Source organism: Seriola aureovittata, chromosome 8 (genome assembly GCF_021018895.1).
Source record: "Seriola aureovittata isolate HTS-2021-v1 ecotype China chromosome 8, ASM2101889v1, whole genome shotgun sequence".
In the NCBI taxonomy this organism is placed as follows: Eukaryota; Metazoa; Chordata; class Actinopteri; order Carangiformes; family Carangidae; genus Seriola; species Seriola aureovittata.
Genome location: NC_079371.1, coordinates 4671169 through 4694039, shown reverse-complemented (window position 1 = coordinate 4694039; position 22871 = coordinate 4671169). Strand labels below are relative to the sequence as shown.

The window sequence follows — 22871 nt, the reverse complement described above, 5'->3', positions numbered from 1 at the left end:
TTTAACCTTGCTAAGCTTAATTGTGAATCCCTTGTCATCAAGTTGAATATGTGGCCTAAAAATGACAGTGATATAATTTTTGGCCCTTCAGCCAAACGGTAATGGTGTTTTGATAGATGTTTTCATAATGAAGTTTGAGCTTCTGGCTGTGGCTGTTGCTGCTAATTACAGTTTTATTCTAATTACGCATCTTTTATCCCTAAAAGGAAGAGGGATGTCGAATAGTGGACTCCTGTAGTAAAGTGTGTATTTGGCAGCTCACAAGTTTCTAGAAACTTTTGAAGGAAGTCACTTTTAATCAACTGACCTTTAATTTGAATTATGTATCTGTATGCTCATTTAAAAATGTTTGAAAGGACAATATTGTTTACAGCCATGATTGGAAACTGTGGTTGGAGAAAACATTTGAGAAGAACAGTAACTTGAAGGCCAATCCTAGTTTGTTTTTCTTGGTCAGAAAGGGGAAATTCTGATGCTTATAACCACATGCAGTGTTCCAAACAAAGTGGAGATGTAATGACTTCTAGGAAACAAGCATCAGGCATGAGATGGTGCGAGCAACAAATGCAAAAGCTGAACTGGCGATGCCTTGAAAACGAGTATTACTGCGCTATAGTAAAAACGACCTTTACATATGGATTACTGCTCCACTGTAGTGCTGAAACTGTTATTAGCTGGAATGACTGAATAACAGAAAACAAACAAAGAACAGATTTGTAGTGATTTATTATTTCATTATTTTTCACGCAAAAAGAATCATATCTCTTTGAATTTTGGACGGTTGCTTAAGTAAAACAAGCCATTTTGCAGCTGTCAGGTTTAATCAGAAACAGCAGAAGAAAATCATTAGGTGCAGCCGTACAGTTACCTGGAGTCAGAAGTGAACTACAACACCTGGGCAGTTCGTCTCCCTGCTGTCTCTCTCTTGTTTATTTGTTGAGGGGCAGGCGTTAGCAGGTGAGGTATCATGTGAGGTCAAACAGTGTTGGAGTCTGGAGAGCACAGAGCAATATATGGATTTGTTTATTTCCTCTCTGAATCCACAGGGGGCACCTCCATTCTGCCAGCTCTATATGGTCACGCCAACACAACAGATGCATCCACCACAACACCGACCTCTACGTGTTTTCTTTACACACAAAGTGTCACGGTTCACAAAAAAAAGGAACTCAAGAGCAAAACTCAGGAGGCAGAAAGTAAAGAGTCTAAAACAAGGATACAAAACTCCAAGCAGCCAAACAGAGTACAAAGGGTCAGAGTGATGCACAATCCAAAAAAAAAAAAGGATCATGACCAAAACAGGCAGGCATCTGTGAAAGTGGAAACAGACTGGTATATATACTATGGAGCTACTGAGGGAGGGGGGAACCGGTGAACAGGTGAAGTGGGAGGTGGAGGAGCGGGTGATTCTCCTGGAGGGAAAGGCAGGCAGGGTCTGAAATATCGGCAGAATCAGAGCAAGGATAAATGAGCGGACTGAAACTCAAAACCGTGACATGAAGCTCAATAACACGAGTCCCTGATGTGATATTTACTGTTTTAAAAGAAAAAAAGAAAAAAAAGAAAATCATTCTTGGTTCGTTACAGGACTGACAGAGGACAGATGGTAAGTATTGAGAAAATGTTTTGTTTTCCCCAATTAGCAGGCTTCCTACTGTTGTAATAGTGTTTTTTTTTCCACGCTGTTATTATCTCAATGGAGTGCTTGTTTTGCTCTTTGATAAACCTGACAAAAAAGATCAGTAATGTTCCTGAAATGATCCAACTGGGACTTCTAATATGTTTGCGGAGCTCACTACTGAGTGTGTTTACGGGACCTTCCTTATCAGAAGTTTCTATCATATTACTGTTGGATTTTCAGACATGGAGTATTTGGTTTCTCTGTATAGGCCATATTAATTTCTAAGCCCCGAGGGAAAGGTTGCCCTCTTAGAAATATGCACCATAAGAGCTCATTAATAACCTGACATAATTAAGTTTGTAAAAGTAGATTTTAAAATAAGTAGTGCTGGGTATCGAACTTCGATATTTTTATGATACTACATCAAGGATCAAAAAATGCCTTGTCATTTGAAACCAAATTTGAATACCTAAGGAGTAAATGAGTAAATCTCATCAGCTACAGTGAGCCAATAAGCATGCAGCATGCACCAAGATCTAAAGATGCTTTATATATCTTTAAGAAGATGTATTTGTCGTTTGAAGAACCAAAAACCATCTCAATGTAGTTTTAATTCTCCTCTCTCTCCCCTTGAGGTCTAGTAACAACGGGGCAGTGAGCCAATCAGAAGAGAGGAGGCTCTGAGCCTGTCTTCTGATTGGCTGACTGTTTTCTAAGTGACTGAATAAAAATATAGCAGATTAAAGGTAAACACTTAGAGAAACCAGATCCTGCGAGGCTGGATGGTGGGTCCAGGTGCGCTGGGATTTTTAAACGACACCCAACCCTAAAAACAACAAAGATTAGTTAGCAATGCAGGATCCTTCTTAACTGATACTTCCAGAAAACTTTGCATATTCTTAAATACATTTGCAATCAGTTAATTTATTCACAACAAATTGAAAAGTAAACGTGATACTTTGGAGCAGCTCCTTGGTGGGGAATCCAGCTTTGGTCGTAATAAATAACTGTTACTGGCTTTGGACACTTGGACTCTGCATTATCATTATGCCACACCATGACTGAAATGTCACAGGAATCCTGCTCATCATCGCCTCGGTCTGCAAACACACCCTGACCTGCTGGTTGTGTAGGTCACAGTCATACTTCTCACGAGACAAGTCTACGATCACTCTGCTTCATCAGTCAACGTCATCACACTTCTCAGTTAGAAAATGTGCTCACTCTTTAAGTGCAGGAGTCGCTGAGGGTTTATCCAACTCTCAGAATCTTAAATTGTGTTTTTAAAAAGTTTCCAGTGTCTTTTTGTCTCTGAAAGTTTGAGATTGCTCATCTTGTCCTTTGCCAGTGTTGTGTGACATTATGTTTCCACACTGATTAGTGTTTCGTCTTGCTTTAACTTGAAGCAAACCTTAGCCCGAACCTCGACCAATCCTCTCTGTGATGTCTAACTATAACCGAACGTTAACCCAAACTAAGCCCTAACCCCAAACATGGAGTTCAGCACTTCAGAAAACACAATTTAAAGTGGAAATGGACTCCGACACAAGACTGAATTATCATCATGTGAGCCCAGACGAGACAGCATCATCCGGTAACTCACTGTCAGTTGGTACAACCTGCTGCAGCTTCACCTCAAAGAAAAAGTCCCTGAGGAAATTCTCCAGGGAGTGATAAATATGTTGTAAGATCAGCAGTCTCCAGTTTGATCAAAACACATCCACCCGAAAGCCCCGTGTGCATCCCCGCTGCAGGGAAGAAAGAAAACAAACTTTGGGAAATCACTTTTTGAAAATCTCACATTTCTGCTGTTTCATTTTCAAAGTGGCTGATGCAACAAAATTAATTTCTTCTTTCTTCTTCAACTGGCATCGTTGCAACACAATTTTGGGGAAAAAAAAAATATATCGTGCGTGACATGACAGAGGAAGGCCTCTTCGAATGATTGTCAAAAGTAAAAAAAATCTAATTCCAAAACACACATCTGCCTGCTGCTCGCTAACAATGACAACATCTGGTGTGTCAGCTGTGAGGTTTGAAAACACATCACAGTTAACAGTTCGACCGTGGAAGCAACAACCTAGTAATTTTCTTTGATTTCTGATTAATGCGTTATGTGTTGCATTAAATTGTGTTCGATTGTTTTCCAGTGGATGCCTAAATATACACACATAACTGAGTATTAAGGGATATGGTTATCACAAAGGTTGCTCCGGGATGCAGCTGATGCTTCTCCCGTTTTATATAAAAAAGGAGTCAGATCTGTGGTATAGCTGAAGTGACAACTTTACACACTGCGATTCTGTTGAGTACAAGATCTCATTGATTGAGAGCAGGTTCGCACTTGGCTGTCCAATGTCGTACTGTCAATCTGCTGCACATTAGAGCTGTCAGAGCTCCTGCAATGAAAAGCCAAGGAGGGACTGAAACCGTGGAGTTGATCATTTTCATGACAAGCTTTTAAAGATGGAATTGTTGCATCTCATGCCAACTCCTGGACATGTTCCACTGTTTCATCAAAGCAGCACCACCAGCATTCAAGGTTCCTACATGCACGCGCTTGTGTGTGTGTGTGTGTGTGTGTGCGTGTGCGTGTGTGTGTGTGTCTGTGTGAAAGACAAACCACAGATTTGAGCCTTGAGCAACCAGCTACAACAAATCAAATTTTGTTTCATGTCTTTCTTCTCAGACCTACAGGCCAGTGTTCAAATTTCCAGGCTATACTTGAAAGTCAGTGGCAGCTGATTTGTTTTGCTTTGAATTGTTTATTTTCATGGCAGGATTTTAAGTAGTCATTAAGACTGTGGAGGAAAGGTTCACAGTGTTATGAGACTAATATCGCAATTCGATCAACTCAGTTTACTTTATTTCACCAGGAGTTCAGTCGGTGCAGTCTGTTGATTTCTTTGTCTGTGGAAAAGAAAATCAATTTCCACCTAATTTTGTGGAGAAAAAAAAAAGCAATTAAAGACTAAAAGATTTTGAGTATAGCTGAACTTTTTTGCATAGGATGAAATTGGACTAATCAATTGGACTCATATCATATCATATGATATCATATCATATAGCAAATAAAATAGAATAAAATAAATAAATAAATAAATGCAACATGTAGTGTTACTCCCTAATTTGCCCCCTTTAGGGTTTTGTGGTAGTTTTCACTGCTTTCATTGTTTGATTAATTAACTTTAAAACATATAAATATAACAAACACATGTTTATTACTTTATTTTCTTTAGCTAAAGGTAAAGGTAAGGCTAATTTATACTAATACAGACTGGAGTTTTACAGAGTGAATTTTGGATTTGATTTTGTGGAGAGAAAAAAAAAAGATTGGTGGTGTGATGAGAATATAAAACGTATTTTGTTATTGTTGTTGTATTTTAATCAACTTATATTTGACCACCTCTTTGTATTTTAATAATGGCGACAAGAAAGGTAAAACTCCAAGTCCCATAAGACCTTGCGCCGCTCATTGGCGTGTGTGTATGTGTGTGTGTGTGTGTGTGTGTGTGTGTGTGTGTGTGTGCTCTGCATGCAGTTGGGAGAAATGCAGAGTGTTTGGAGGCGGAGAGTCAGTCGGCTCACTGTGGAGCTGTGTCGGGCAGCAGGAGGAGCCGACGCCGACAGAAAAGACCGATTCAAAGAAAGACATAAACGCCGCTCAAATGCACAAAACAGGGGTTTGAATTGCAGCGGAGGAAACGGTCGCACGGTTCATCTGCTTGGCTTTTAACGTGGACTGAAAGGGTGTTGACTACGGACACAGCAACAACCCCCCCCCCCCTCTCTCTCCTAAAAAAAAAAAAAAAAAAAAAAAACAGCAAGAGGAATCGGCAAGAGGTGAGAGGAAAACCGTTCGTGGTTTGAGAGAGACGTTTGAAACTGTAGCGAAAACACCGAAACGCTCCTATCGGCTTAAATGAAGTTTAAGGAACAGTTTTGTTGGAGCGCAACAACCGGGCGACGTTTACCGTTTATTATTTTGGAGGGTTTTTGCCCCTTAAAGCACGCAACTGTTAGCTAGTCTGGTCGGAGGGCTTTTTTTGTTTTTTTTAAAAAGCCCCCATAGGTGTAAATTGTATCCCATCTGAAATGGGTGAGGTTTGCCTGCTCATACAAAAGACTTGCGCTGCCTCTTCAGTCAACTGGAGTGAATCCGTGTCGTTTGGCTCTCGGTAGATTATTTGTCGCCTCCCGCCTCAAAACACAGCTGACCTTTCTCCTTTTTTAATGTGTGTAACATTTTATTTGGAGAGCTTTGTGTTGGAGGCAGGTAGCGCCCCATAGACACGGGGAGGTGGAGATGTATGGCAGCCCGTGTAAGTTCCATGTTATTTGGCAGCGTTGCAAAGTATCCAGCAAGACTGTGTGTGTGTGTGTGTGTGTGTGTGTGTGTGTGTGTGTCTGGGTGTGTGTGTGTGTGTGTTTTCTTGGCTGGAGAGGCTGTGGAATATTTGCATTAGCTCCAGTGTAGAGAAGCAGTTGGCTAAAAAAGCGACTGAAATCAAATTAGGAGAAGCTTACATTGAATGCCCTTTCCCCTTTTAAAGATCCATCATCATTGCACTTTAACGCCACTTCCTAATCACTGACTATCACATGCACTCTGCATTTAACTCTGTAAAAAGATTTCTGCGACCTTTTTTTAAAGAAAAACAAAGCTGTTTTTAAGGTGGGGGTGCTCCTCCACTTCCACCCATGTACGCGACCCCTGTAAGTGCAGGAAAAGAGGGTCCTCTCATTTTGGACTTCTTTCCCCCCCTACAGTACAGGACGGATGTGAACTGTTTGGGATTTAAAGCCACATAGGAAGGAAGGGGGGGCTGGGGGTGTCAGTGGATAGACTAGAGAAACTGGACGAACCCCTGCCAAGAATTTAGTTGCAGGGCAGGCAGGCCAGCCGTGATGTGGATTCTGGAGGATGAAAGCACCGAAAACCAACTCGCCCACCTTTTTGTAGCTGCAGGAGTAGAGTTAACCCTTCTCTGTAGGTTGGGACATATCTGTACGAATAACGTGCATCACAATAAGTAGTGTCAAACTGTTGCAGCTTATACAGGGATATGTTGTTAAAGGCTGAAGGGATCGATAAATGTACTGTATGTTTTTCCGGATTTTCTGCTTCATCTCTGGTTCCGAGAGTGTAAATTCTGTATGCAAACACCTCTTTGAGTAATTACGATGGTTAATCGTGCATTAGCATAAAGCATAAACTTGTATTTGAGGTTGTGTCCTAATGTGGCCTTTTGTTTCTGTCTCTGTTTTCCAGGGGAAAGAGCCGGACTTAGCATGTTATTGGAGAAACTGACTCTACACTGGCAGTCTCTTTCATGCTAATGTAATGGAAACGCGCTTCGGTCACCCCCAGTAGCATCTGAAATGCATCAGCGGAAATATATCAGCAACTCCCATGGCTAATTGTATCAAGCGGTGGTGGCTTGAGTTTGCCAGTGGATGCACTCAAGAGCCGGGTGCCCTGCCATGCCCTCCGCCATGCTAAAGCAACACACTCATAATAACAAGGAGCACTCAGTTCAACCAGTGGGAAAGCTCTGGAAAAAGTTGGTGGAAAATCTATGGTTTGAGTCCTTTTTTTTTTTTTTTTAAATTTTGACCTAGATATTCTGTAACGCACCAAGGCTCTGCTGCTTTTCCTGCCATCTACAGCAGCTCTGCTTCTTTCTCCACTTTCACTCAAGTTGCATTCATCCCGGCTCCTTCTTCTTAACATCAATACCGAGTACAGTTAAGTGCAACCTGCTTTCTGAGAGGTACATTTTTGGCTGACAAAATGGATTTCCGAATGTACAGCTGGGCTTTGTGGGAGTTGAAAATGTGAGGGGCAGAACGAAGGGACCCCTATGAAGAGGAGGAATAGGTGGAACAGCAGCACAAGATCAAAATGGCCCAAACCAGTTTGCTGCAGGGGAAGCGCTTTTACTGCCGGGAGTGGGTCTTCCATAAGATCCAGCATTGCCTCCAGGAGAAAACCAACAACCTCAGTGGAGTGACCAGCACTCCCAGTAAGCAGCAGCAGCCGCCGCTGGCGCCCTGCGGGGGCGCATCCAATCCGGGTAGCCTGACGGCAGGATCCACCAAGTCAGGTAGCTCCTGGGGGGTGCTGCTGGTGGGAGGGCCGGGAAGCGGGAAGACTGCGCTGTGCACGGAGCTGTTGTGGCCCACGTCCGCGCAGGGAACCCACCGGGGTCTGCACCAGCAAAGCCTGGCTTTCCACTTCTGCCGGGCGGACGACTCGGACACGCTGTGCGTCGGCGGGTTCATCCGGGGTCTGGTGGGTCAGATCTGCCGCAGCGGGCTGGTGCCGGGATATGAGGAGAAGGTGCGTGACCCAGCTGTGCAGAGCACTTTGCAGCCTGGAGAGTGTGAGAGGAACCCCACAGAGGCTTTCAAGAGGTAAGGACACACAAACACAAATACACTTCACTTCTCCTCTTTACTTTCCTCCTCCTCCTCCTCCTCCGTACTACAGCCAGATGATTTCACTGATCAGCACACCTTCACACGGAGGAAGATCTAATCATTTCCATTATTGCTGACAATTTGTTGATCAACAGGAAAACAAATTGATGACAATCAAATTTTAGGAAACAAAATGCAGGATGCAGCTCCTTTTTAATGTGAGGATTAGCTGCTTTTCTCAGCTGTGCATCATTATCAATGAAATGTCTGAGTTTTGGACTGATGGTTAGACAAATTAAGATATTTATAGTTACTCTTTTATAGTGATTGATATATATATAAAAAAAAAAAAAATCAACAAATTAATGTGTAATGGACTGTTGCAGCGCTACATGATATCACCCACAAAAATAAACCCTGCGTATTGTTTGCTCTGCAGGAGACGTGCTCGTTTAGAATAATGATTTGTGAGAAACATGCGTTTTGTGACTCCACCCCGGTGTTTCCAGGTACTGTTGGAAATCTAGGAATTCAGTTTGGCTAGAAATGTAAAATGCAAAGCCAACCCCCTTCCCCCTCCCTTCCCTCTCCACCTTCTGACCCTGATGCACCCCTCCCCCCTCCCTTTTTTTTTTTTTTTTTTACTGCTGCTCACACGCATCACATAGCTCCGCCCCAGCAGCCCTCTCCACTTATTTCATGTCATGGTTTTGTTGGTTTTCCCCCCTGGTGAGGCATGCTGGGTGGGACTGTCCCCGCTTGGCTTCTGATTCAAGAAAGGTCAGATATTTTTAAGTTGCAGCCGAGCTCAGGTGGCTCCCGAGACTCATGTGGAAGGAGCTTTGAACTGCGACTGACTCACCGGCTGGCTGACTTACCGGCTGACCCGAGCCGCTGCGCTGCAGAAAGACGAGGTGAAACTGAAGTACAGTAGGCCTGTGGACTTCCAGCGCCTTGCCCGGGCATGTAACATGATCAACACGGACTGTTATTGTAGACACAGGCTTTAGACGGGGAGCTGCGCGTGAGCCTGTGTGTATGTGGGTTACTTGCACGACTTGTCTCCACAGCACAGGTCAGGCAGTCTCTGCAACACAGGCTGGAATGCAGCACTGAAAACACACACACACACAAAACTCACGCTTCTTGTCTGGCCATCTGGTGACGCTTATTGCACCATCTCAACATCACACACTGGGGGGGGGGAAAGTAGGTCAAACGTTCAGCAAGGTAAATCATTTTTTAAATGCTCACCAGAGTCAACAGCTTTTTTTTTTTTTAAAACATACTCATTCCCAAGGAAGTGAGCGCTCCTCTTGTCATCTGCTCGTAATCATGCCGATGACTCTGACTTCAGTTTGACCCTCTGAGATAAAAGGCAGGTTATCGTAGGGACATAAACAGAAGAGTGAGCCCAGCGGGGACGGACTTCTCACTTCAGCTCTGGTCTGTGTCACGCTGGATGTCGAGAGCCCTTTGCAGACAGTCACATTAGCTGAACGCGGCCTCATGAAGCAAATATTCTGTCACACTCAAGACCTCGGGCCCTGCGTTTTGCACCCAACAAAGACACCGGGCTTTATCGGCGCTGCCTGTTTTGTTTGAGAGGCAAATAAGCACTTCTGTGAAAGCCTTATCACCATCTCAGGTGTAAAAATGTCCCGGGCACCGTTGTACACAAATAATCTTAACGGCTCCCCTGCTGGTCTAGATGCTATCTAGTTTCAGGAAAGCCAAGATTGTCGGCTGTATCTGGCAGTAACATGAAAAAAAATAAAACCAGAGCAAGAAATAGAACCATGTAAAACTTTATTATTATTCCTACATTATAACCACTAATTTAAATCAGGGATAAAGACTCACAGGGGGTGCATACCTCATTTTGATTGAACAGATTGAGGCCTGTACTTCACTCAATAAAAGTTATACGAGTTCCAACCACCCCCACCACCACCACCCCCTCCCCACCCCTACCCCACTTCTAGCTGTGATTTTAAACGTTAGCTAGTGACTGAATGCATGAGGCCCTGCCAAATTCTTTAGCCTAGTCAAAGACAAACAGCTCTGTTTGTTGATAGTAATCACCAGTCGTGTGTTAATACACCGAAACTGGTTCAGACACGGGTTTACGTCCTCTCTGTGCAACTTGATCGTAGCTTTTCCAATCTGTACGTCTGCAGCGTCAGAGTCAACCAGACTGTGGAGGTTTCAAAGTTGAGTGTGGGATTTTCTATATACAAATCCCCCCACACTGCACTGTTATCTATTTACACACTTGTTTCCACCTTTTTATTGTTGCATTTGTATTACCTTAGCTCTGTGTTTTATGGCTGTTCTAACATGAAAAGAGTCAAACTATATGAAATATAAGTGGTAACATTTAGAACCTGTATTTAAGTAAAAGCAGAAATTTCAGGTTAAGTTCTTATATTAATAATTTTACTTAAGTAAATATGTATGAAATGTAGTACTCATTTAAAAACTGATGTAATCAGTAATGTAATATAGTAGCTGGCCAAAGTGGAGTTAATTTCAGTTTAAAGGAACATTAAATGGAAATACTCAAGCACCACACAAACAGGACTTTGGAAATACCAAAGTTATGACTACAAATTCCTCTGGCAGAAGTGCACCCACCTCAGAAATTCTTGACTAGCCACCAACCAAACTCTGTATAAATCTTCTGAGTATTTAAAAATCACACAGTTTCACATTTTATTTTTCACTCAACTGTTGAGTTCTGTTTCTATTGGCCTACATATGATAATATAAGCATATAATTGTCCCTGCACTTAAGTCTTCAGTGTTTCACAGTCTCATCTCTAGTTACTTTAATATTGAAAACGAGCTTTATAAAACCCACATATGTTACATACATTGTAAATGCATTGAATGAATGTACTTGGTTCATTTAAACCACTGGTGGTAGCTGAGGTAGAAGCAGAACTTTACATTTGGATATGTGCGCAGTAAAATACAATCATTCACTGACTTTCAGCAGAATCATATTGTAATGTAATGAAAGAGGTAAAATGATATTTTCTGCTGTACAAATGTATTATTAGCATTTCTTTTGAATGGCTTTAAGATTACTTTTTGTGGTTTTCCTCACATTTGACTTGAAGTATAATTGCTAATATCACAATATTGATATCATTGGTATCACTGAGCCTTACAGGACTGTTTTTTTATTTCATGTACTACTTGTGAAGCATGAGTAGTGCAGTTGTCTACCAGCACAGGTCATGAGCCATAGTTCTCCAGATAAGAGGCAGTCTCAGTCTTAACTGTCTTCTGTCTACCAGTCTGAGCTGATGTCTGGTTCAGACTGACTGACTTGACTTCTTAGATGGGTCAGACTCATTGCCATCGCTGCTATCTGAAGGCTTTGACACTTGGACTGTGGTGTATCACCAAGGATTTTATTTCTAGACAAAACCAAAGCACATTCCTCGGTCTCATTAGTCTTATCAAAGGCCACTGCCGTGTTTTGACTGGAGTTTGAATGAATTTGCGAGTTTTAAACAACCAGTCAGCCTCCTGTCATCCCACCATGCTTTACTTTCTCCCTTCAGGACAAAAGAGCTGGCTTCAAATAGGTGGAATTAACCCAGTCATGTGGGTCACACTAAAGGCAACAGGTTTTTTTTTTTTTTTTTTTTTGCTGACGGGACAAAGCTGCCTTTTAGTCTAGGTGTGACTTTATGTGGATCTGCTGTCGGGCTGTTCAGCACCGAGTTAAGTTTATATTGCAGTTGGATCAGTTTCTATTTCTCTGCAAAGGGCACTGACTTCAGAAATGATGAATGACCATGGTTTAAATTTGTGAACAAGATGTGAAGGTTCTTGGCAGCGTTTCATTCCCTCAGCGTGTCTGCGGAAGAAACTGATGCTGCAACTTGGACTTTTTTTTTTTTTCTTCTTCCACAAATGATTAAAAATGCTGATTTTCTGGCAGAAACATCAAACGTTTCATTGTAAACGTTTTCCCTGTTGCTTTGTTCCAAACAACTGTTGATAATTCAGATTTGTAATCAATGCAGAAGTATGATTAGATCTAGTCTTGTATCCTCCAGTGAACATGGATATATATATTTTTTTTTTTAAAGTTGTCATTTCACAAGACAGCGTAGCATTACCGGCTTACAGCTAACTTTTTTAAAGTTCCTCTTGACAAGTGAATTCAAGTTATTCGGATGTAGGAAATTGTGAGGTGCAAAGCCAGAGATATAAATAAATATGAAGACATTTGCAAAGATGACGTGACATCCTGTGATCTAATGGTTACCCGAATGAGAGAAACCCGTCTAAGAACGTGACATTAGTCATTTCACCAATGTGCCTGTGGCCTCTCTTTGTCTCAATTTGAACACAGTTCAAGTTGGGGCACATTTCAGTCTGAAGAAAATACATTTTTTTTATAAGTTGGTGAAGGAGCTTTGTGGTTTTTTTTTTTTTTCCCCTTTGTGTTGACTTTTTGACTGTTGCACGTCGAGTGGCGCTTCTTATTGGGGCTAAGGGACGCAAAATGAAAGCGGCCCGTCCTCCCTGTGCCTTTCATGTGGTGCATGGCTGTGGAAAACTTGCTGCAGATCAGGGCCACATTTTACAAACAAAAAAAAAAAAAAAGACTCTCAGTGTGACGCATCAACTCCAGTCGAGCAGATGAGGAGAAACAGCAGCGCTGGTGCGACTGCAACGATGACTCAGCAATCTGAGGCCAGTCTCTGTCTCCACACCACTGTCGGATGGTGTGTGTGTGTGTGTGTGTGTGTGTGTGTGTGTGTGTGTGTGTGTGTGTGTGTGTGTGTGTGTGTGTGTGTGTGTGTGTGTGTGTGTGTGTGTGTGTGTGTGTGTGTGTGTGTGTGTGTGGATGTGCCTACATGCTTGTGTGGGCATACATAAGTCATTCATATTATTGTTATCCCACTCAATAAATAAACTCATAAATTGCGGTGCTCAAGCTCATTTATCGGAGGTTTAGATTCATTCATTAGGGCGAGGCAGGGCTTTACTTCCCAAACAATCACTTAGTCTGTAAAATATTATAAAATGGAGAAAAATGAACATTTTATGTTCCCCACAGTCAAAGGTTAAGTGTTCACATTGATTAACATTATCCAAACAACAGTCTATAACCCAAAGATGTTTGATTTACAAAGAAAAAAACCAGCAAATGCTTTAGAAGCTAGAACCAGTGATTTTGGAAATGGCATTTTTGCCTCAGTTACTATCTTAATGGTTAAATCCCCTGAAAACCTGGTTTCAGATCTAAAGTATTTCTCTTCTATAAAGGCCCCATCTTGTGTAAAGTGAGATTTCCATGTCTTTCTTGATTGTAAAGCAGGTCTAGGTTCTATATTAATACTGTGAAAGTATCAAAGCCTTAGTCCGCAGAGTAATGCACACAGCCTGTATTCACAATCTGAGCCTTAAAACCAGCTGTCAGGACTTCCGTAACTTTGTGATGTCACAACGATGCAGTCACTGCTCTGCCACCATCAAACCTTGCAGGATTTGTTTTGGCTGTAAAATATGGAACCTTTTTATATATTCACAACTAAATAAGTAAAGTTAAATTTTTAAAGTCAAAAACGAAAATGAATCTGCTTCATAAAGACGATGTGGATTTGGTTTGATCGCATCTGAGAAACGACGTTGGCAGCAAAAGCAAAAATACTCCTGAAATCTGATTGGTGGCTGTAAATATGTGTCATCACCATTTTCCAACTGGGTCTGCCCTCTTCACACCAGTGAGGAAAACAAGGGGAAAAACAAATATACTGAAATCTCTTTTGTGAAATAACTAAAATTGTTTGAACCCTGGCAGAAATGTTTGTGTTTATGCAGGACCCGTCGCTCAGTATGAAGCTGATTGGAAAAACAAATGGTTAAAGCCTTTAATCAGCATAAAGATTGTTTTCTGATGAAGACTAGTTGCCTCAGCATTAGATTGTTCATCTCTCCCTTGCCAGAGCTCACACTGCTGCCCTTTGTTACAAGAATCGAGGTAAAGCCGTGTACAAAATCCTGTCTTGGCCGGCTCGGGGCGGCTTGCAGGTTTACCTGTCTTGTGTTGAAAACCTGGCGAAAAGCGCGTATTTGTGTGGACAGACAGCTGTGTGTCTGTGCATACAGCCGGAGGAGAGCAGAGAGTGTTTTTGGAGGCAAACTCTGGCAGGAGTGTCGGCAGGGAGAAGAGGGAGGGGGTTGAAAAGGATGAAATTTCAGATTCCTTTGACAGTATTGGATAGCCGGCCAGGAATGCACACCTCGTCTGGGTTGGGAAGAGCTTTGGGGATTTGGAATAGTTATCTGAGGTATGTGTGCTGGCCAGAAAAGAAGTGTGTCTGTTTACACGTTTGCAAATCATTAATAGGCTGCGTTATAAAAGTAAACAAGTATGATCTTGTTGATTGAAGAGGCAAGATTTTAATGCTTTAATCAAGACCCAGCTCATTTCAAATAACTGGAATTTTAACAACCTATTAACAAGGTAAATAAGTTGACTTGAAAGGGCAAGTCAGGAGAGAAATGCACTGTGTAGCAACAACAGTTTGGTGTGACGTAGTTGAAGGGTGGGGAAAGGGTTAGATTTCAGATGGACAGTACTTCCAGATGCAGCCCCCACCCTCATAAAAACAATCACTGTTTGTGACCTGTCCCATGACAGTGTGAAGAATCAAAAACGTCATGAGACTCCATCTCATAGATCACCAGACATCAACTTAAGTTTGTCATTTTAAGGACAATAATATTATTATAATAATTATAATAATAGTTGTTTTTATGTGTGTGTAAGTGGCGCCAGATTTGTTTCCCACGCGCCTCTCGCATCCCCCTGACCAGGCAGTCGTCTCTGGGACATTGTGCCTCAGACAGCTGGAGGCATTTGTCTGCTTGGAATCCAGCACAGAATTGATTGTGTAAATCCATTAAGCCAAGATCAATTGTATTGCAATCGCATTGTCTAGCATATATAAAGAATAGCAGAAATAAGCACTTTTTAAATACTTACAGGAACGTTTTTGCTGATGTTATGTCATTATATGAGGTAATCGGCTTTTGACAGCTGACAGAAAACACCTGCTTTCACATTACTGACTGAGGTGTGGCCTGAAGTCCACAAAGCTTGGGAGTTTCAGCTTGTAGATAGCAGGGATGGATAACTAAAAAGAAATATGGGGCCAATAAGATATTCTCAGTTGTGACTGACTTTACACAAGCTGCCACACAAGAACCTAACAGAGGAAATCATCTCAAATGAATAAAGTCTTTGTTTATATCATGAGAAATCTTTTTAAATTATAAAGAAACAAGAGTGAGTCTGTGTTCCATGCCAACTTTTGCTAGCTCAGATTGGTACAGTTTTCATGACTCTGTATTGTAAGTATTGAGATCTGAAATCTAGATGCAACAGATACAAAAAGTTAGTTATAAATAACTTGGTAAATAAGACCTATAATTAATTTCTAATTAGAAAGCATTTGCTGTTTAATAAAACAACACTTAATAGTCTGCAGCCATACCAGGTTATATTTAGACACAGCTACGCTTTGAGCAAGATGCTAACGTCAGCATGCACGCTGACAATGACGATGTTTATGTTTATGCTATGATGTTTAACATGTTCACTGTCTTATGTTTGATTGAGCACGAGGCTCATGGGAATGTAGTTGCAGGTATTTGGTCATAAACCAAACTTCTGGATAGATGTCGTAGCAATCCACCCGAGAGTTGGTAAGATATTTCAGTTTGGACCAGAGTGGAGGACTTACCGGCCGACAGACTGAAAGACTTGAAATTACCATCCCAGGAGCCATGCCAGCAGAGATAAAGATGCAAAGATCCATCAAATTGGACATTAGCAAATTCCAAACTGCAGCCGAATCTTAAAAAGCGAAACCCTGCGCATGTAGCAGAAAATTCACTGAGATATGAGGTGTGGGCAGAGTAGCGTCATGTCAGGGGAGACGTTGATAAAAATGCACGTTTAATCAAAATAATGTCGTCATGCTTTTAAGCTCATTTGTGCCTGGACACGATGCAGTTGTTCAAGCATAATAAGGATTTATTTAAAACGCTGCCCAATTCTCCACTCAGTCGTTTTGAACAAATGATTATAATGACCATTTCTGTAGTTTTGAAAAGTAACTAATTTAATGCCGCAAGGTCGACATCCTCAGTGGGTTATCTGTCTAATGAAAGGCTCTCAGCTTAAATTATTGTAAATATGTCTGTCCGCGGCTTTTGTAATTGCGGTTCTGCTCCTGTGTAACCACTCTGCATCAAGCCTTTGATTTGTAAAATAAAAAAATAAATAAAGAAGCTTTATTCGGTGCGTATCCACGTTGGAAAAACCGTACTAAAGCCTTGGATTTGGAGTTTATGTCCAATCAGATAAAACTGGAGAGAGATGATAACAGATTGTGGAGCACACAAGAGCATATGGAGGATGTAACAGGAAGAATACAGTTAAACTGTTTGAGCCGGGCTGTTGATAACATTTGCTCTCAGCCCCAGTCGCTCCTATTGTCCTCATCAGTGTGATTACTTTGAACGAGATGATTGCAGTAGTGTTATGCATAATGTAAGAATGCTATAAGAAAAGTGCGAGGGGAGAATCTGCAAGATAGTTGTCTCTTTCACTTTGGATGAGCTGGTGCATGAGTCAGCTGTTGTCGCTCAGCTCTGTGGCACTAAGCTCTCCCGACTTCTCAAAGACGCTGAGCAGGCTCCCTCCAAATTGACTCGATGCTAAATGAAGAGATGGTGGGGGGTGGTGGGGGGGTTGGGAGGGGTTGGTGGCGTTCTTCTAATGAAAAGGCCTCTGGTTTTTTAACTGATAATGGTGGAAGGCTTTGTCAGTATCACTCTGCGTGGTGATCTGTCTGAAGCTGAGAGCTGCACTCACCTGCCGGCCATCCTTCCATTAACAGAGCGGTGTCGAGGCCAGATGTGCATTGTGTGTGTGTCACCCTCCTGGTCAGTGTTTACGTGTGTTGAGTGTGTGTGGTGGTGTTTGGGTATGTGGCATGAATTTCAGGCTCCGCGCCCGCTCTATAAAATGAGCTGTGTAAATTTGTAAGGCTCTGGCTCGGTGCCCGGCGCTGCCCCGTCGACCCAGACATCTTCACTAAGCGTCACACTGAAAGCCTCACTTTGCACATTGTGGAAGGAGCAATGGCCGCCGCCGTCGTGAGCACAACGCGACAGATGGCGGGTGCATCAGATGCATTTCACATCCCCCTCTCTTTCCCCCCTGTTTTTTTCTTTTCTTAAATAGCAATTGGCACCAACTTGGGCATATGTTGAGGAATTGAGCGAGAACCAAAATAGTTGGTAGAAACGTCCAAGACCACCGCGTGTGGCTGAAAGACTTTTAATTTTCTGGCTCAGGTATGCTGCAGGTCTGCATGGCAAACTAAATCAGCTTTTCCTGAGCTTATTTTCTCTCCATCTCCCATATCCCATGGAGTTTTCTTTGTCTGCAGTCCTCCTCTTTTGACTCTCTGACAGCCCCAAAGTAGCCGAATTGTGATAGAAGAAAGGCTCTTTGTTTTGCCCACTTGCTGTCACTGTGGATTTGATTGTCTCAGTAGGCAGCGTGGCCTCAGACACAACCATTCACACACACTCTCACACACAGTCACCCCTGTGGATGGACATTCCTTTTGGCAGGGCTCCCAGATGGCACCGCAGGTCTCTCTGTGGGCTGCGGCCATCAGAAGGAGTGATTGACTGCGTTTCTGAAAGGCTGAGCAACATCACGGCGGAGCGTGAAGGTTGGAGAGCGTTAACATTGCTTTTCTTTCCTGCTGAGAGTTCAAACTGCTCGGGAGAAAGTTATGAGTACAAGCTGAAGATTGTAAAGGCTTTGGGAAAAAAACCTGATTTAAGTGCCCAGTGTCTAGCTGAGGGGAGGCTAATGTACATTTTGAAGGATTTTCATCTTGTGTTGAAGTGACCAGTTGATTAATCGAAGATTTGAAAGGCAACAGCGTTTTGGGATGTTTGTCCAATTAATGACATCTTACCTCAGAATGGTAACCCTTTAGGAAATGTCTAAGAAGTAGTGCTGTCTCTTGGTATGATATCGTATATCATATCGTACCAATCATCATGGTATAATAGAATTTCAAAACACCTGAAAGTCAGCTGTACACTTGCAAACAGACCTGTAGCACGATGTAGACTAATGCTGCACGATATTAGAAAGAACTGACATTGTGATATGAATAAATACAGGAATTTTCAACCAGTGAGTAAATCTGCGCCTTACTCTGTACATCCGACATGTGACTATTGTGCATGTTTACACTTACAATGATGCTGTAATGAAACGTTGTGCAGCCCTAGTGTAGATCATCAGCACAAACCTTTCCAATACAGCGTAGTTCCACTGCAAGACATTTGCAAATGCATTCCAATATATTGGAAATTCAGTCAAACACTGGCACTTCTCTTCAGTAACCAAGGGGAAGTCACTGGAAAAAAATGGCCTCCTGTGTGTGTACTTTGGACTGAAAGCACGCAGGCCTTCACCCCAGCCATTTCTGCTTCCATGTGCTTAAGGATAATGAACTAGGGGTAAGATGTAAGCCTAAAGTGGTAGATGCTTAAAAAGGGAACGGCTTTGGAGCCGCAGGGTTAGTGACAGGCTGTTGAGCATCCTGAGGAAGTCTCATTAAAACAGTATTTTAGTGTTTTATGACAAAGCTTACAAGCAATGTCAGTTCCATTAAGGAAGACTGGTAGTTAAAGAGATGGTCCCATCATCTGGAAGGTGACCGATTTTATCTGCGCGACAGCTACCCGTGAAAAGCCTCAGATGCCCCCGAGGCCGTCTCTACTCTTGAGTCAAGTTTTCATGTCGATTAATTGATTTGTTCAACCCTCTTTAAATGTTTAATTAACCTAGACCCAGATTAAAATGTCACTAATATGAAGTCCTCAGATCCTTTATCGCAGCCAGCTGAGCTGGAAGTAATTTTCTGAGTCCTGGGAAATGACATTCTCCCAAACATGCGTCTTATGACTGGCTTCAAACCGTTGGTGGCAGTCACAGTGGAACAGAAGTCTTGCCAGCACAAACATCATATCATAGAACAAAATATGCATTTGTTAACCATCTCGCTTCAGTGAGTGTTTATGTGTGAAGTTACACATTAGCTCTGGAGCAAGTAGATTCTATGTGTTGCTTACAGTTTTGCATTGATAGGAGGTTAATGTAGCATTTAAAACGTGCCACAGGGCTGAATTTAATGGCTGTTCATATTCAAACATCAATATTAATGTTGCAGGGAGATTTGTTTAGGTTTGACTTGGATTAAAATCTTGCATGTTTAGCCATCATGATAGTTGCTAAATAAACTTTTCTTCACATCTTTAAAATCATCTCAAGGCTGAGCATTTAGCTGTCGGGCAAAGTTTTTTGTTGAGCAAAAAAGGCCCACTGAATTATAAATGACTGTATCTGCTCTGGATGTTTGTGTGAGCTCAAATGATCTGCAGTGGGCCTGTTAATGGTTGCAATTTGGGTTGGATGGAGACATATTTAAACGCCTACACTCTCTCCCAATTGAGACTGATGAACTGAGATTGATACGCCTCAAGAAAATCACTCTCTTGTTCGCCATAAGTGTGTGTCGTTGTTGTGGCACTGCTGCAAACTGGTAGGAACAAATATATCCTGGAGTAAAGCTTGTGCCATGCAGAGGAGGACAACAATGGAAGCATTGTTATTATTTTATACCAAACACAATGGAGATATTTTTTATTAATGTTATAGTATTAGAGGTGTGTAGGAGTCAGAAAAAAAATCTGTTTTGGTTTAATTTGGCCATAAACCAGTAACGGCTCACAAAAGTTTGTCACACCAACTAATATGTAAGACTAAAGATATAATGAAATTTAGCATTATAATAATAATAATTATAATAATCATGATAATAACAATACACTTGATTTATATAGCACTTTCTTAACAAATTTAAGAAGTGATTTACAAAAGAAATAAAGTGAGGATAGCTTGTAACCTGAACCATGCTAGCATTACTCCCTTGTTACAATAATTAGCTAACGAGCATAAATTGCAAAGTAGCAAGTGACAGCTAGTTTGCTGATTTGTAATGATGCCAAAACTGCTGAAATGATTAGTTAATTAACTGATAAGTTGAGCAACAGAAGATTAATAAATTAATCATTGCAGTTGTCAATCAATGAAATACCTGTCTGATCTGCTTTGGGGATTCTGCTGTTGTTAGTTTTATATCTTTGTAGACCAAAACAAGTCATTTAAAGATGTCACCTCGAGCTGTTGGAAATTATGTCAGACACTTTTCTCCATTTTCTGACATGATGGAAAACAATTCGTCAGTTAATTGTAAATATACAGATAGAGTAATTGATTTGAAAAATATTGGTGTTGCAGCCCTAAAAGAAAATAACTTTTTGCTAGTTTAAAATGCATCACAAAAACCACAAACTGATTATTCATCCCGTTTGTCAGGCACAATCATTGAGATGAAAACATGATTAAAAAAAATCCTCCTCGTCTTTCTTTCCTCAGATGTGTCCTCTTGCCTCTCCTGAGCGTGAAGCCTCCTCAGCAGTCTCTCTTCCTGCTTGTGGACTCTATCGACGAGGGCTGTCTGTTGGGCGAGGGGGAGCAGAGGTCGTCCCCCGGCTCCCCCAGGACCATCGCCGAGCTCCTGGCCAGTCATCACGAGTTCCTGCCTCCGTGGCTCCTGCTCATCTGCTCCGCACGACGACAGAACAAGGCCATCACCAAACTCTTCACAGGTAAATATCGCAGCTTTTCCCCCGCCCCTATTCTGTAAGTGAAGAAATTTCAAGCCGAAGTTTGAATTTAAAAGTGAAGTAATCCCATCCCCCCATCCCCCAACAAAAAAAGACTCAAAGTGTTGTATGTAGCATTTTCAAAATCCATACATCATTGTCAAAATAATTGTGATACCTTAATCACAACTGAACTGAGCTGATGTAAAGAGACAGTTTGATAAATGAGACAATATTTGAACTTGTCAGCACAGCTTCGTCCTTCTAGCAACTATTTTTCAGTCTTATTATGATACATTTCACCTGAAAACGTGGTTACAAAACAAAACCTGCGTTGTGCTTCCTTTTTCTGTCACTGCTGTTCAGACAGCACGGACGCAAAAGGCTTGCCAACATCGCGACATGTCCAAGAAGATTAGGGTCACCGTCGCAGAACTCTTTTAAAGAGTTGCAGCACTTCCTTGACGTCCTATGACACTGTACCGTACCAGCTGCTATTATCTCCTTGTCAGCCCAGCAGCCTACTCTGTGGTGATGAGCTGGAATAACATTCATCAAGAACCTGACTGTGTGGGAGGAAGTCTCCTCCGCAAGCTCGCACTGCTGCATATCCCCCTCTACCTTTCCAAAACCGCTGAATGTGGGAGCTTCTCGTGCCCTCGGCTTGCCTCTCAAACCGTTACGTAATATCCCAGCAGTCTAAGCGGCCGTTCCTGTGCTGCTCCCCACTCAGGAGGATGCATGAAGCCAGGTTCAAAGCTGAATGAGCTACATGGTTTCTTCCTTTGTTGGCTGCACAAATGGCAGTGCACAGCCCATATAGATGTAGTTCAGATAACTATAATTTGTCATTTTGTACATCATTGATATTGAACAAATAAAAGCAGGCACTGAGAATGTTAGCGACGGAATGCAAAGAGACAGAATAAGGCTTTAAATCTCGTCTTGATCTTTATGTTTTCTTCTCGCTGGTGTTGCTCATGTTTGTATGATGAACATTTTGTAGAAGTGGAGGAGCTGCTGTGTTGTGTGTAGCAGCACAATAGGCTGGTAGTCAGGAACCTGTATGATCTTGTTTCCATTTGTCTCTGTCAGGGAGTGTATTGTGGTCAGGAGGAACATTTTAAGATGATGTAAAGACAAAATATCCACAAATGAGGCATTCAGATGCTAACATAATAAAGCATTTGGCTTTTAGTGGGCAGTATATTTCACAATCTGGCATGTGCTCAGTAGACTGCAGCCACGTTTTTGCAGGTATGCTAGAAGTCGGACGGCAAGATGTGTGGGCATGCTGTAGACTAGCTGGCCAGTTTTAAATTCAAACAATACAGATAATGTATATGCCCATAATAGCAGCTGAGTTCCTGTGTAAAACTGCAGTTTACAGTTTTGCAGGTGACTCGAATACATTAAACATTCTCCGGTTCCAGCTTCTTCAATGTGAAGATTTGCTGATTTGATTGATTCCCGTCATTGTGAGCTGAATATGCTTTGTACTGTTGGTTGGAGAAAAACAATTAATCAAGAAAAAAACTGCCGTATCAATCGATAATCATCGGTCACAGTTGGTTCAAACCATGTTGGTCCATTTGGGCGCAGCGACCCATGTGCGACCAGCAGGGCGTTCGGACTCGCGCCCTGTTTTATGTTTGTCAGCTGTGTGTAATTTTTGCGGAGCGGTTCAGTGTCACCATCGTCGGAGCACCTGTCTCATTAGACTGTCACGTGTTTACACCTCGACTCCGCTATGTAGTTTTGCAAGTAAAGTAAATGATTGTGTGGCTCAGCGTTTGGGATTAAGTGAAAGTGTAGGTGTCAGACTGGTGGAAGTGTAGATCTGATTAGTGTTGACAGTGGCAGCGAGGAGTTGGAGGGAGGGGAAGTTTAATTTTAGGACACGAGTACTCCCTTTGAGTCTTTTGTGGGAGTCGTGCATCTAATTCAGGAAAAAAAAAAAACAACTGTGATGCAAGCTGCCCATTTCATAATTGCAAAGACACACCCACCCACACTTTCCTCTTAA

At 42.0% G+C, this 22871-nt stretch overlaps 1 protein-coding gene across 4 annotated transcripts in view; it reads left to right on the top strand.

Annotated features, from left to right (window-relative positions):
* ankrd50 (ankyrin repeat domain 50) overlaps positions 1-22871 on the top strand; it is a 52613-nt gene that overhangs the window by 11235 nt on the left and 18507 nt on the right. For 2 of the 4 annotated variants that reach the window (XM_056382628.1, XM_056382626.1), the window contains exons 1-3: positions 5147-5464; positions 6894-8038; positions 20616-20848. In XM_056382628.1, the coding sequence (XP_056238603.1) occupies positions 7527-8038; positions 20616-20848 (745 nt within the window). In that variant the 5' untranslated portion in view covers positions 5147-5464; positions 6894-7526. The other 2 variants (XM_056382629.1, XM_056382627.1) reach the window with 2 other exon arrangements.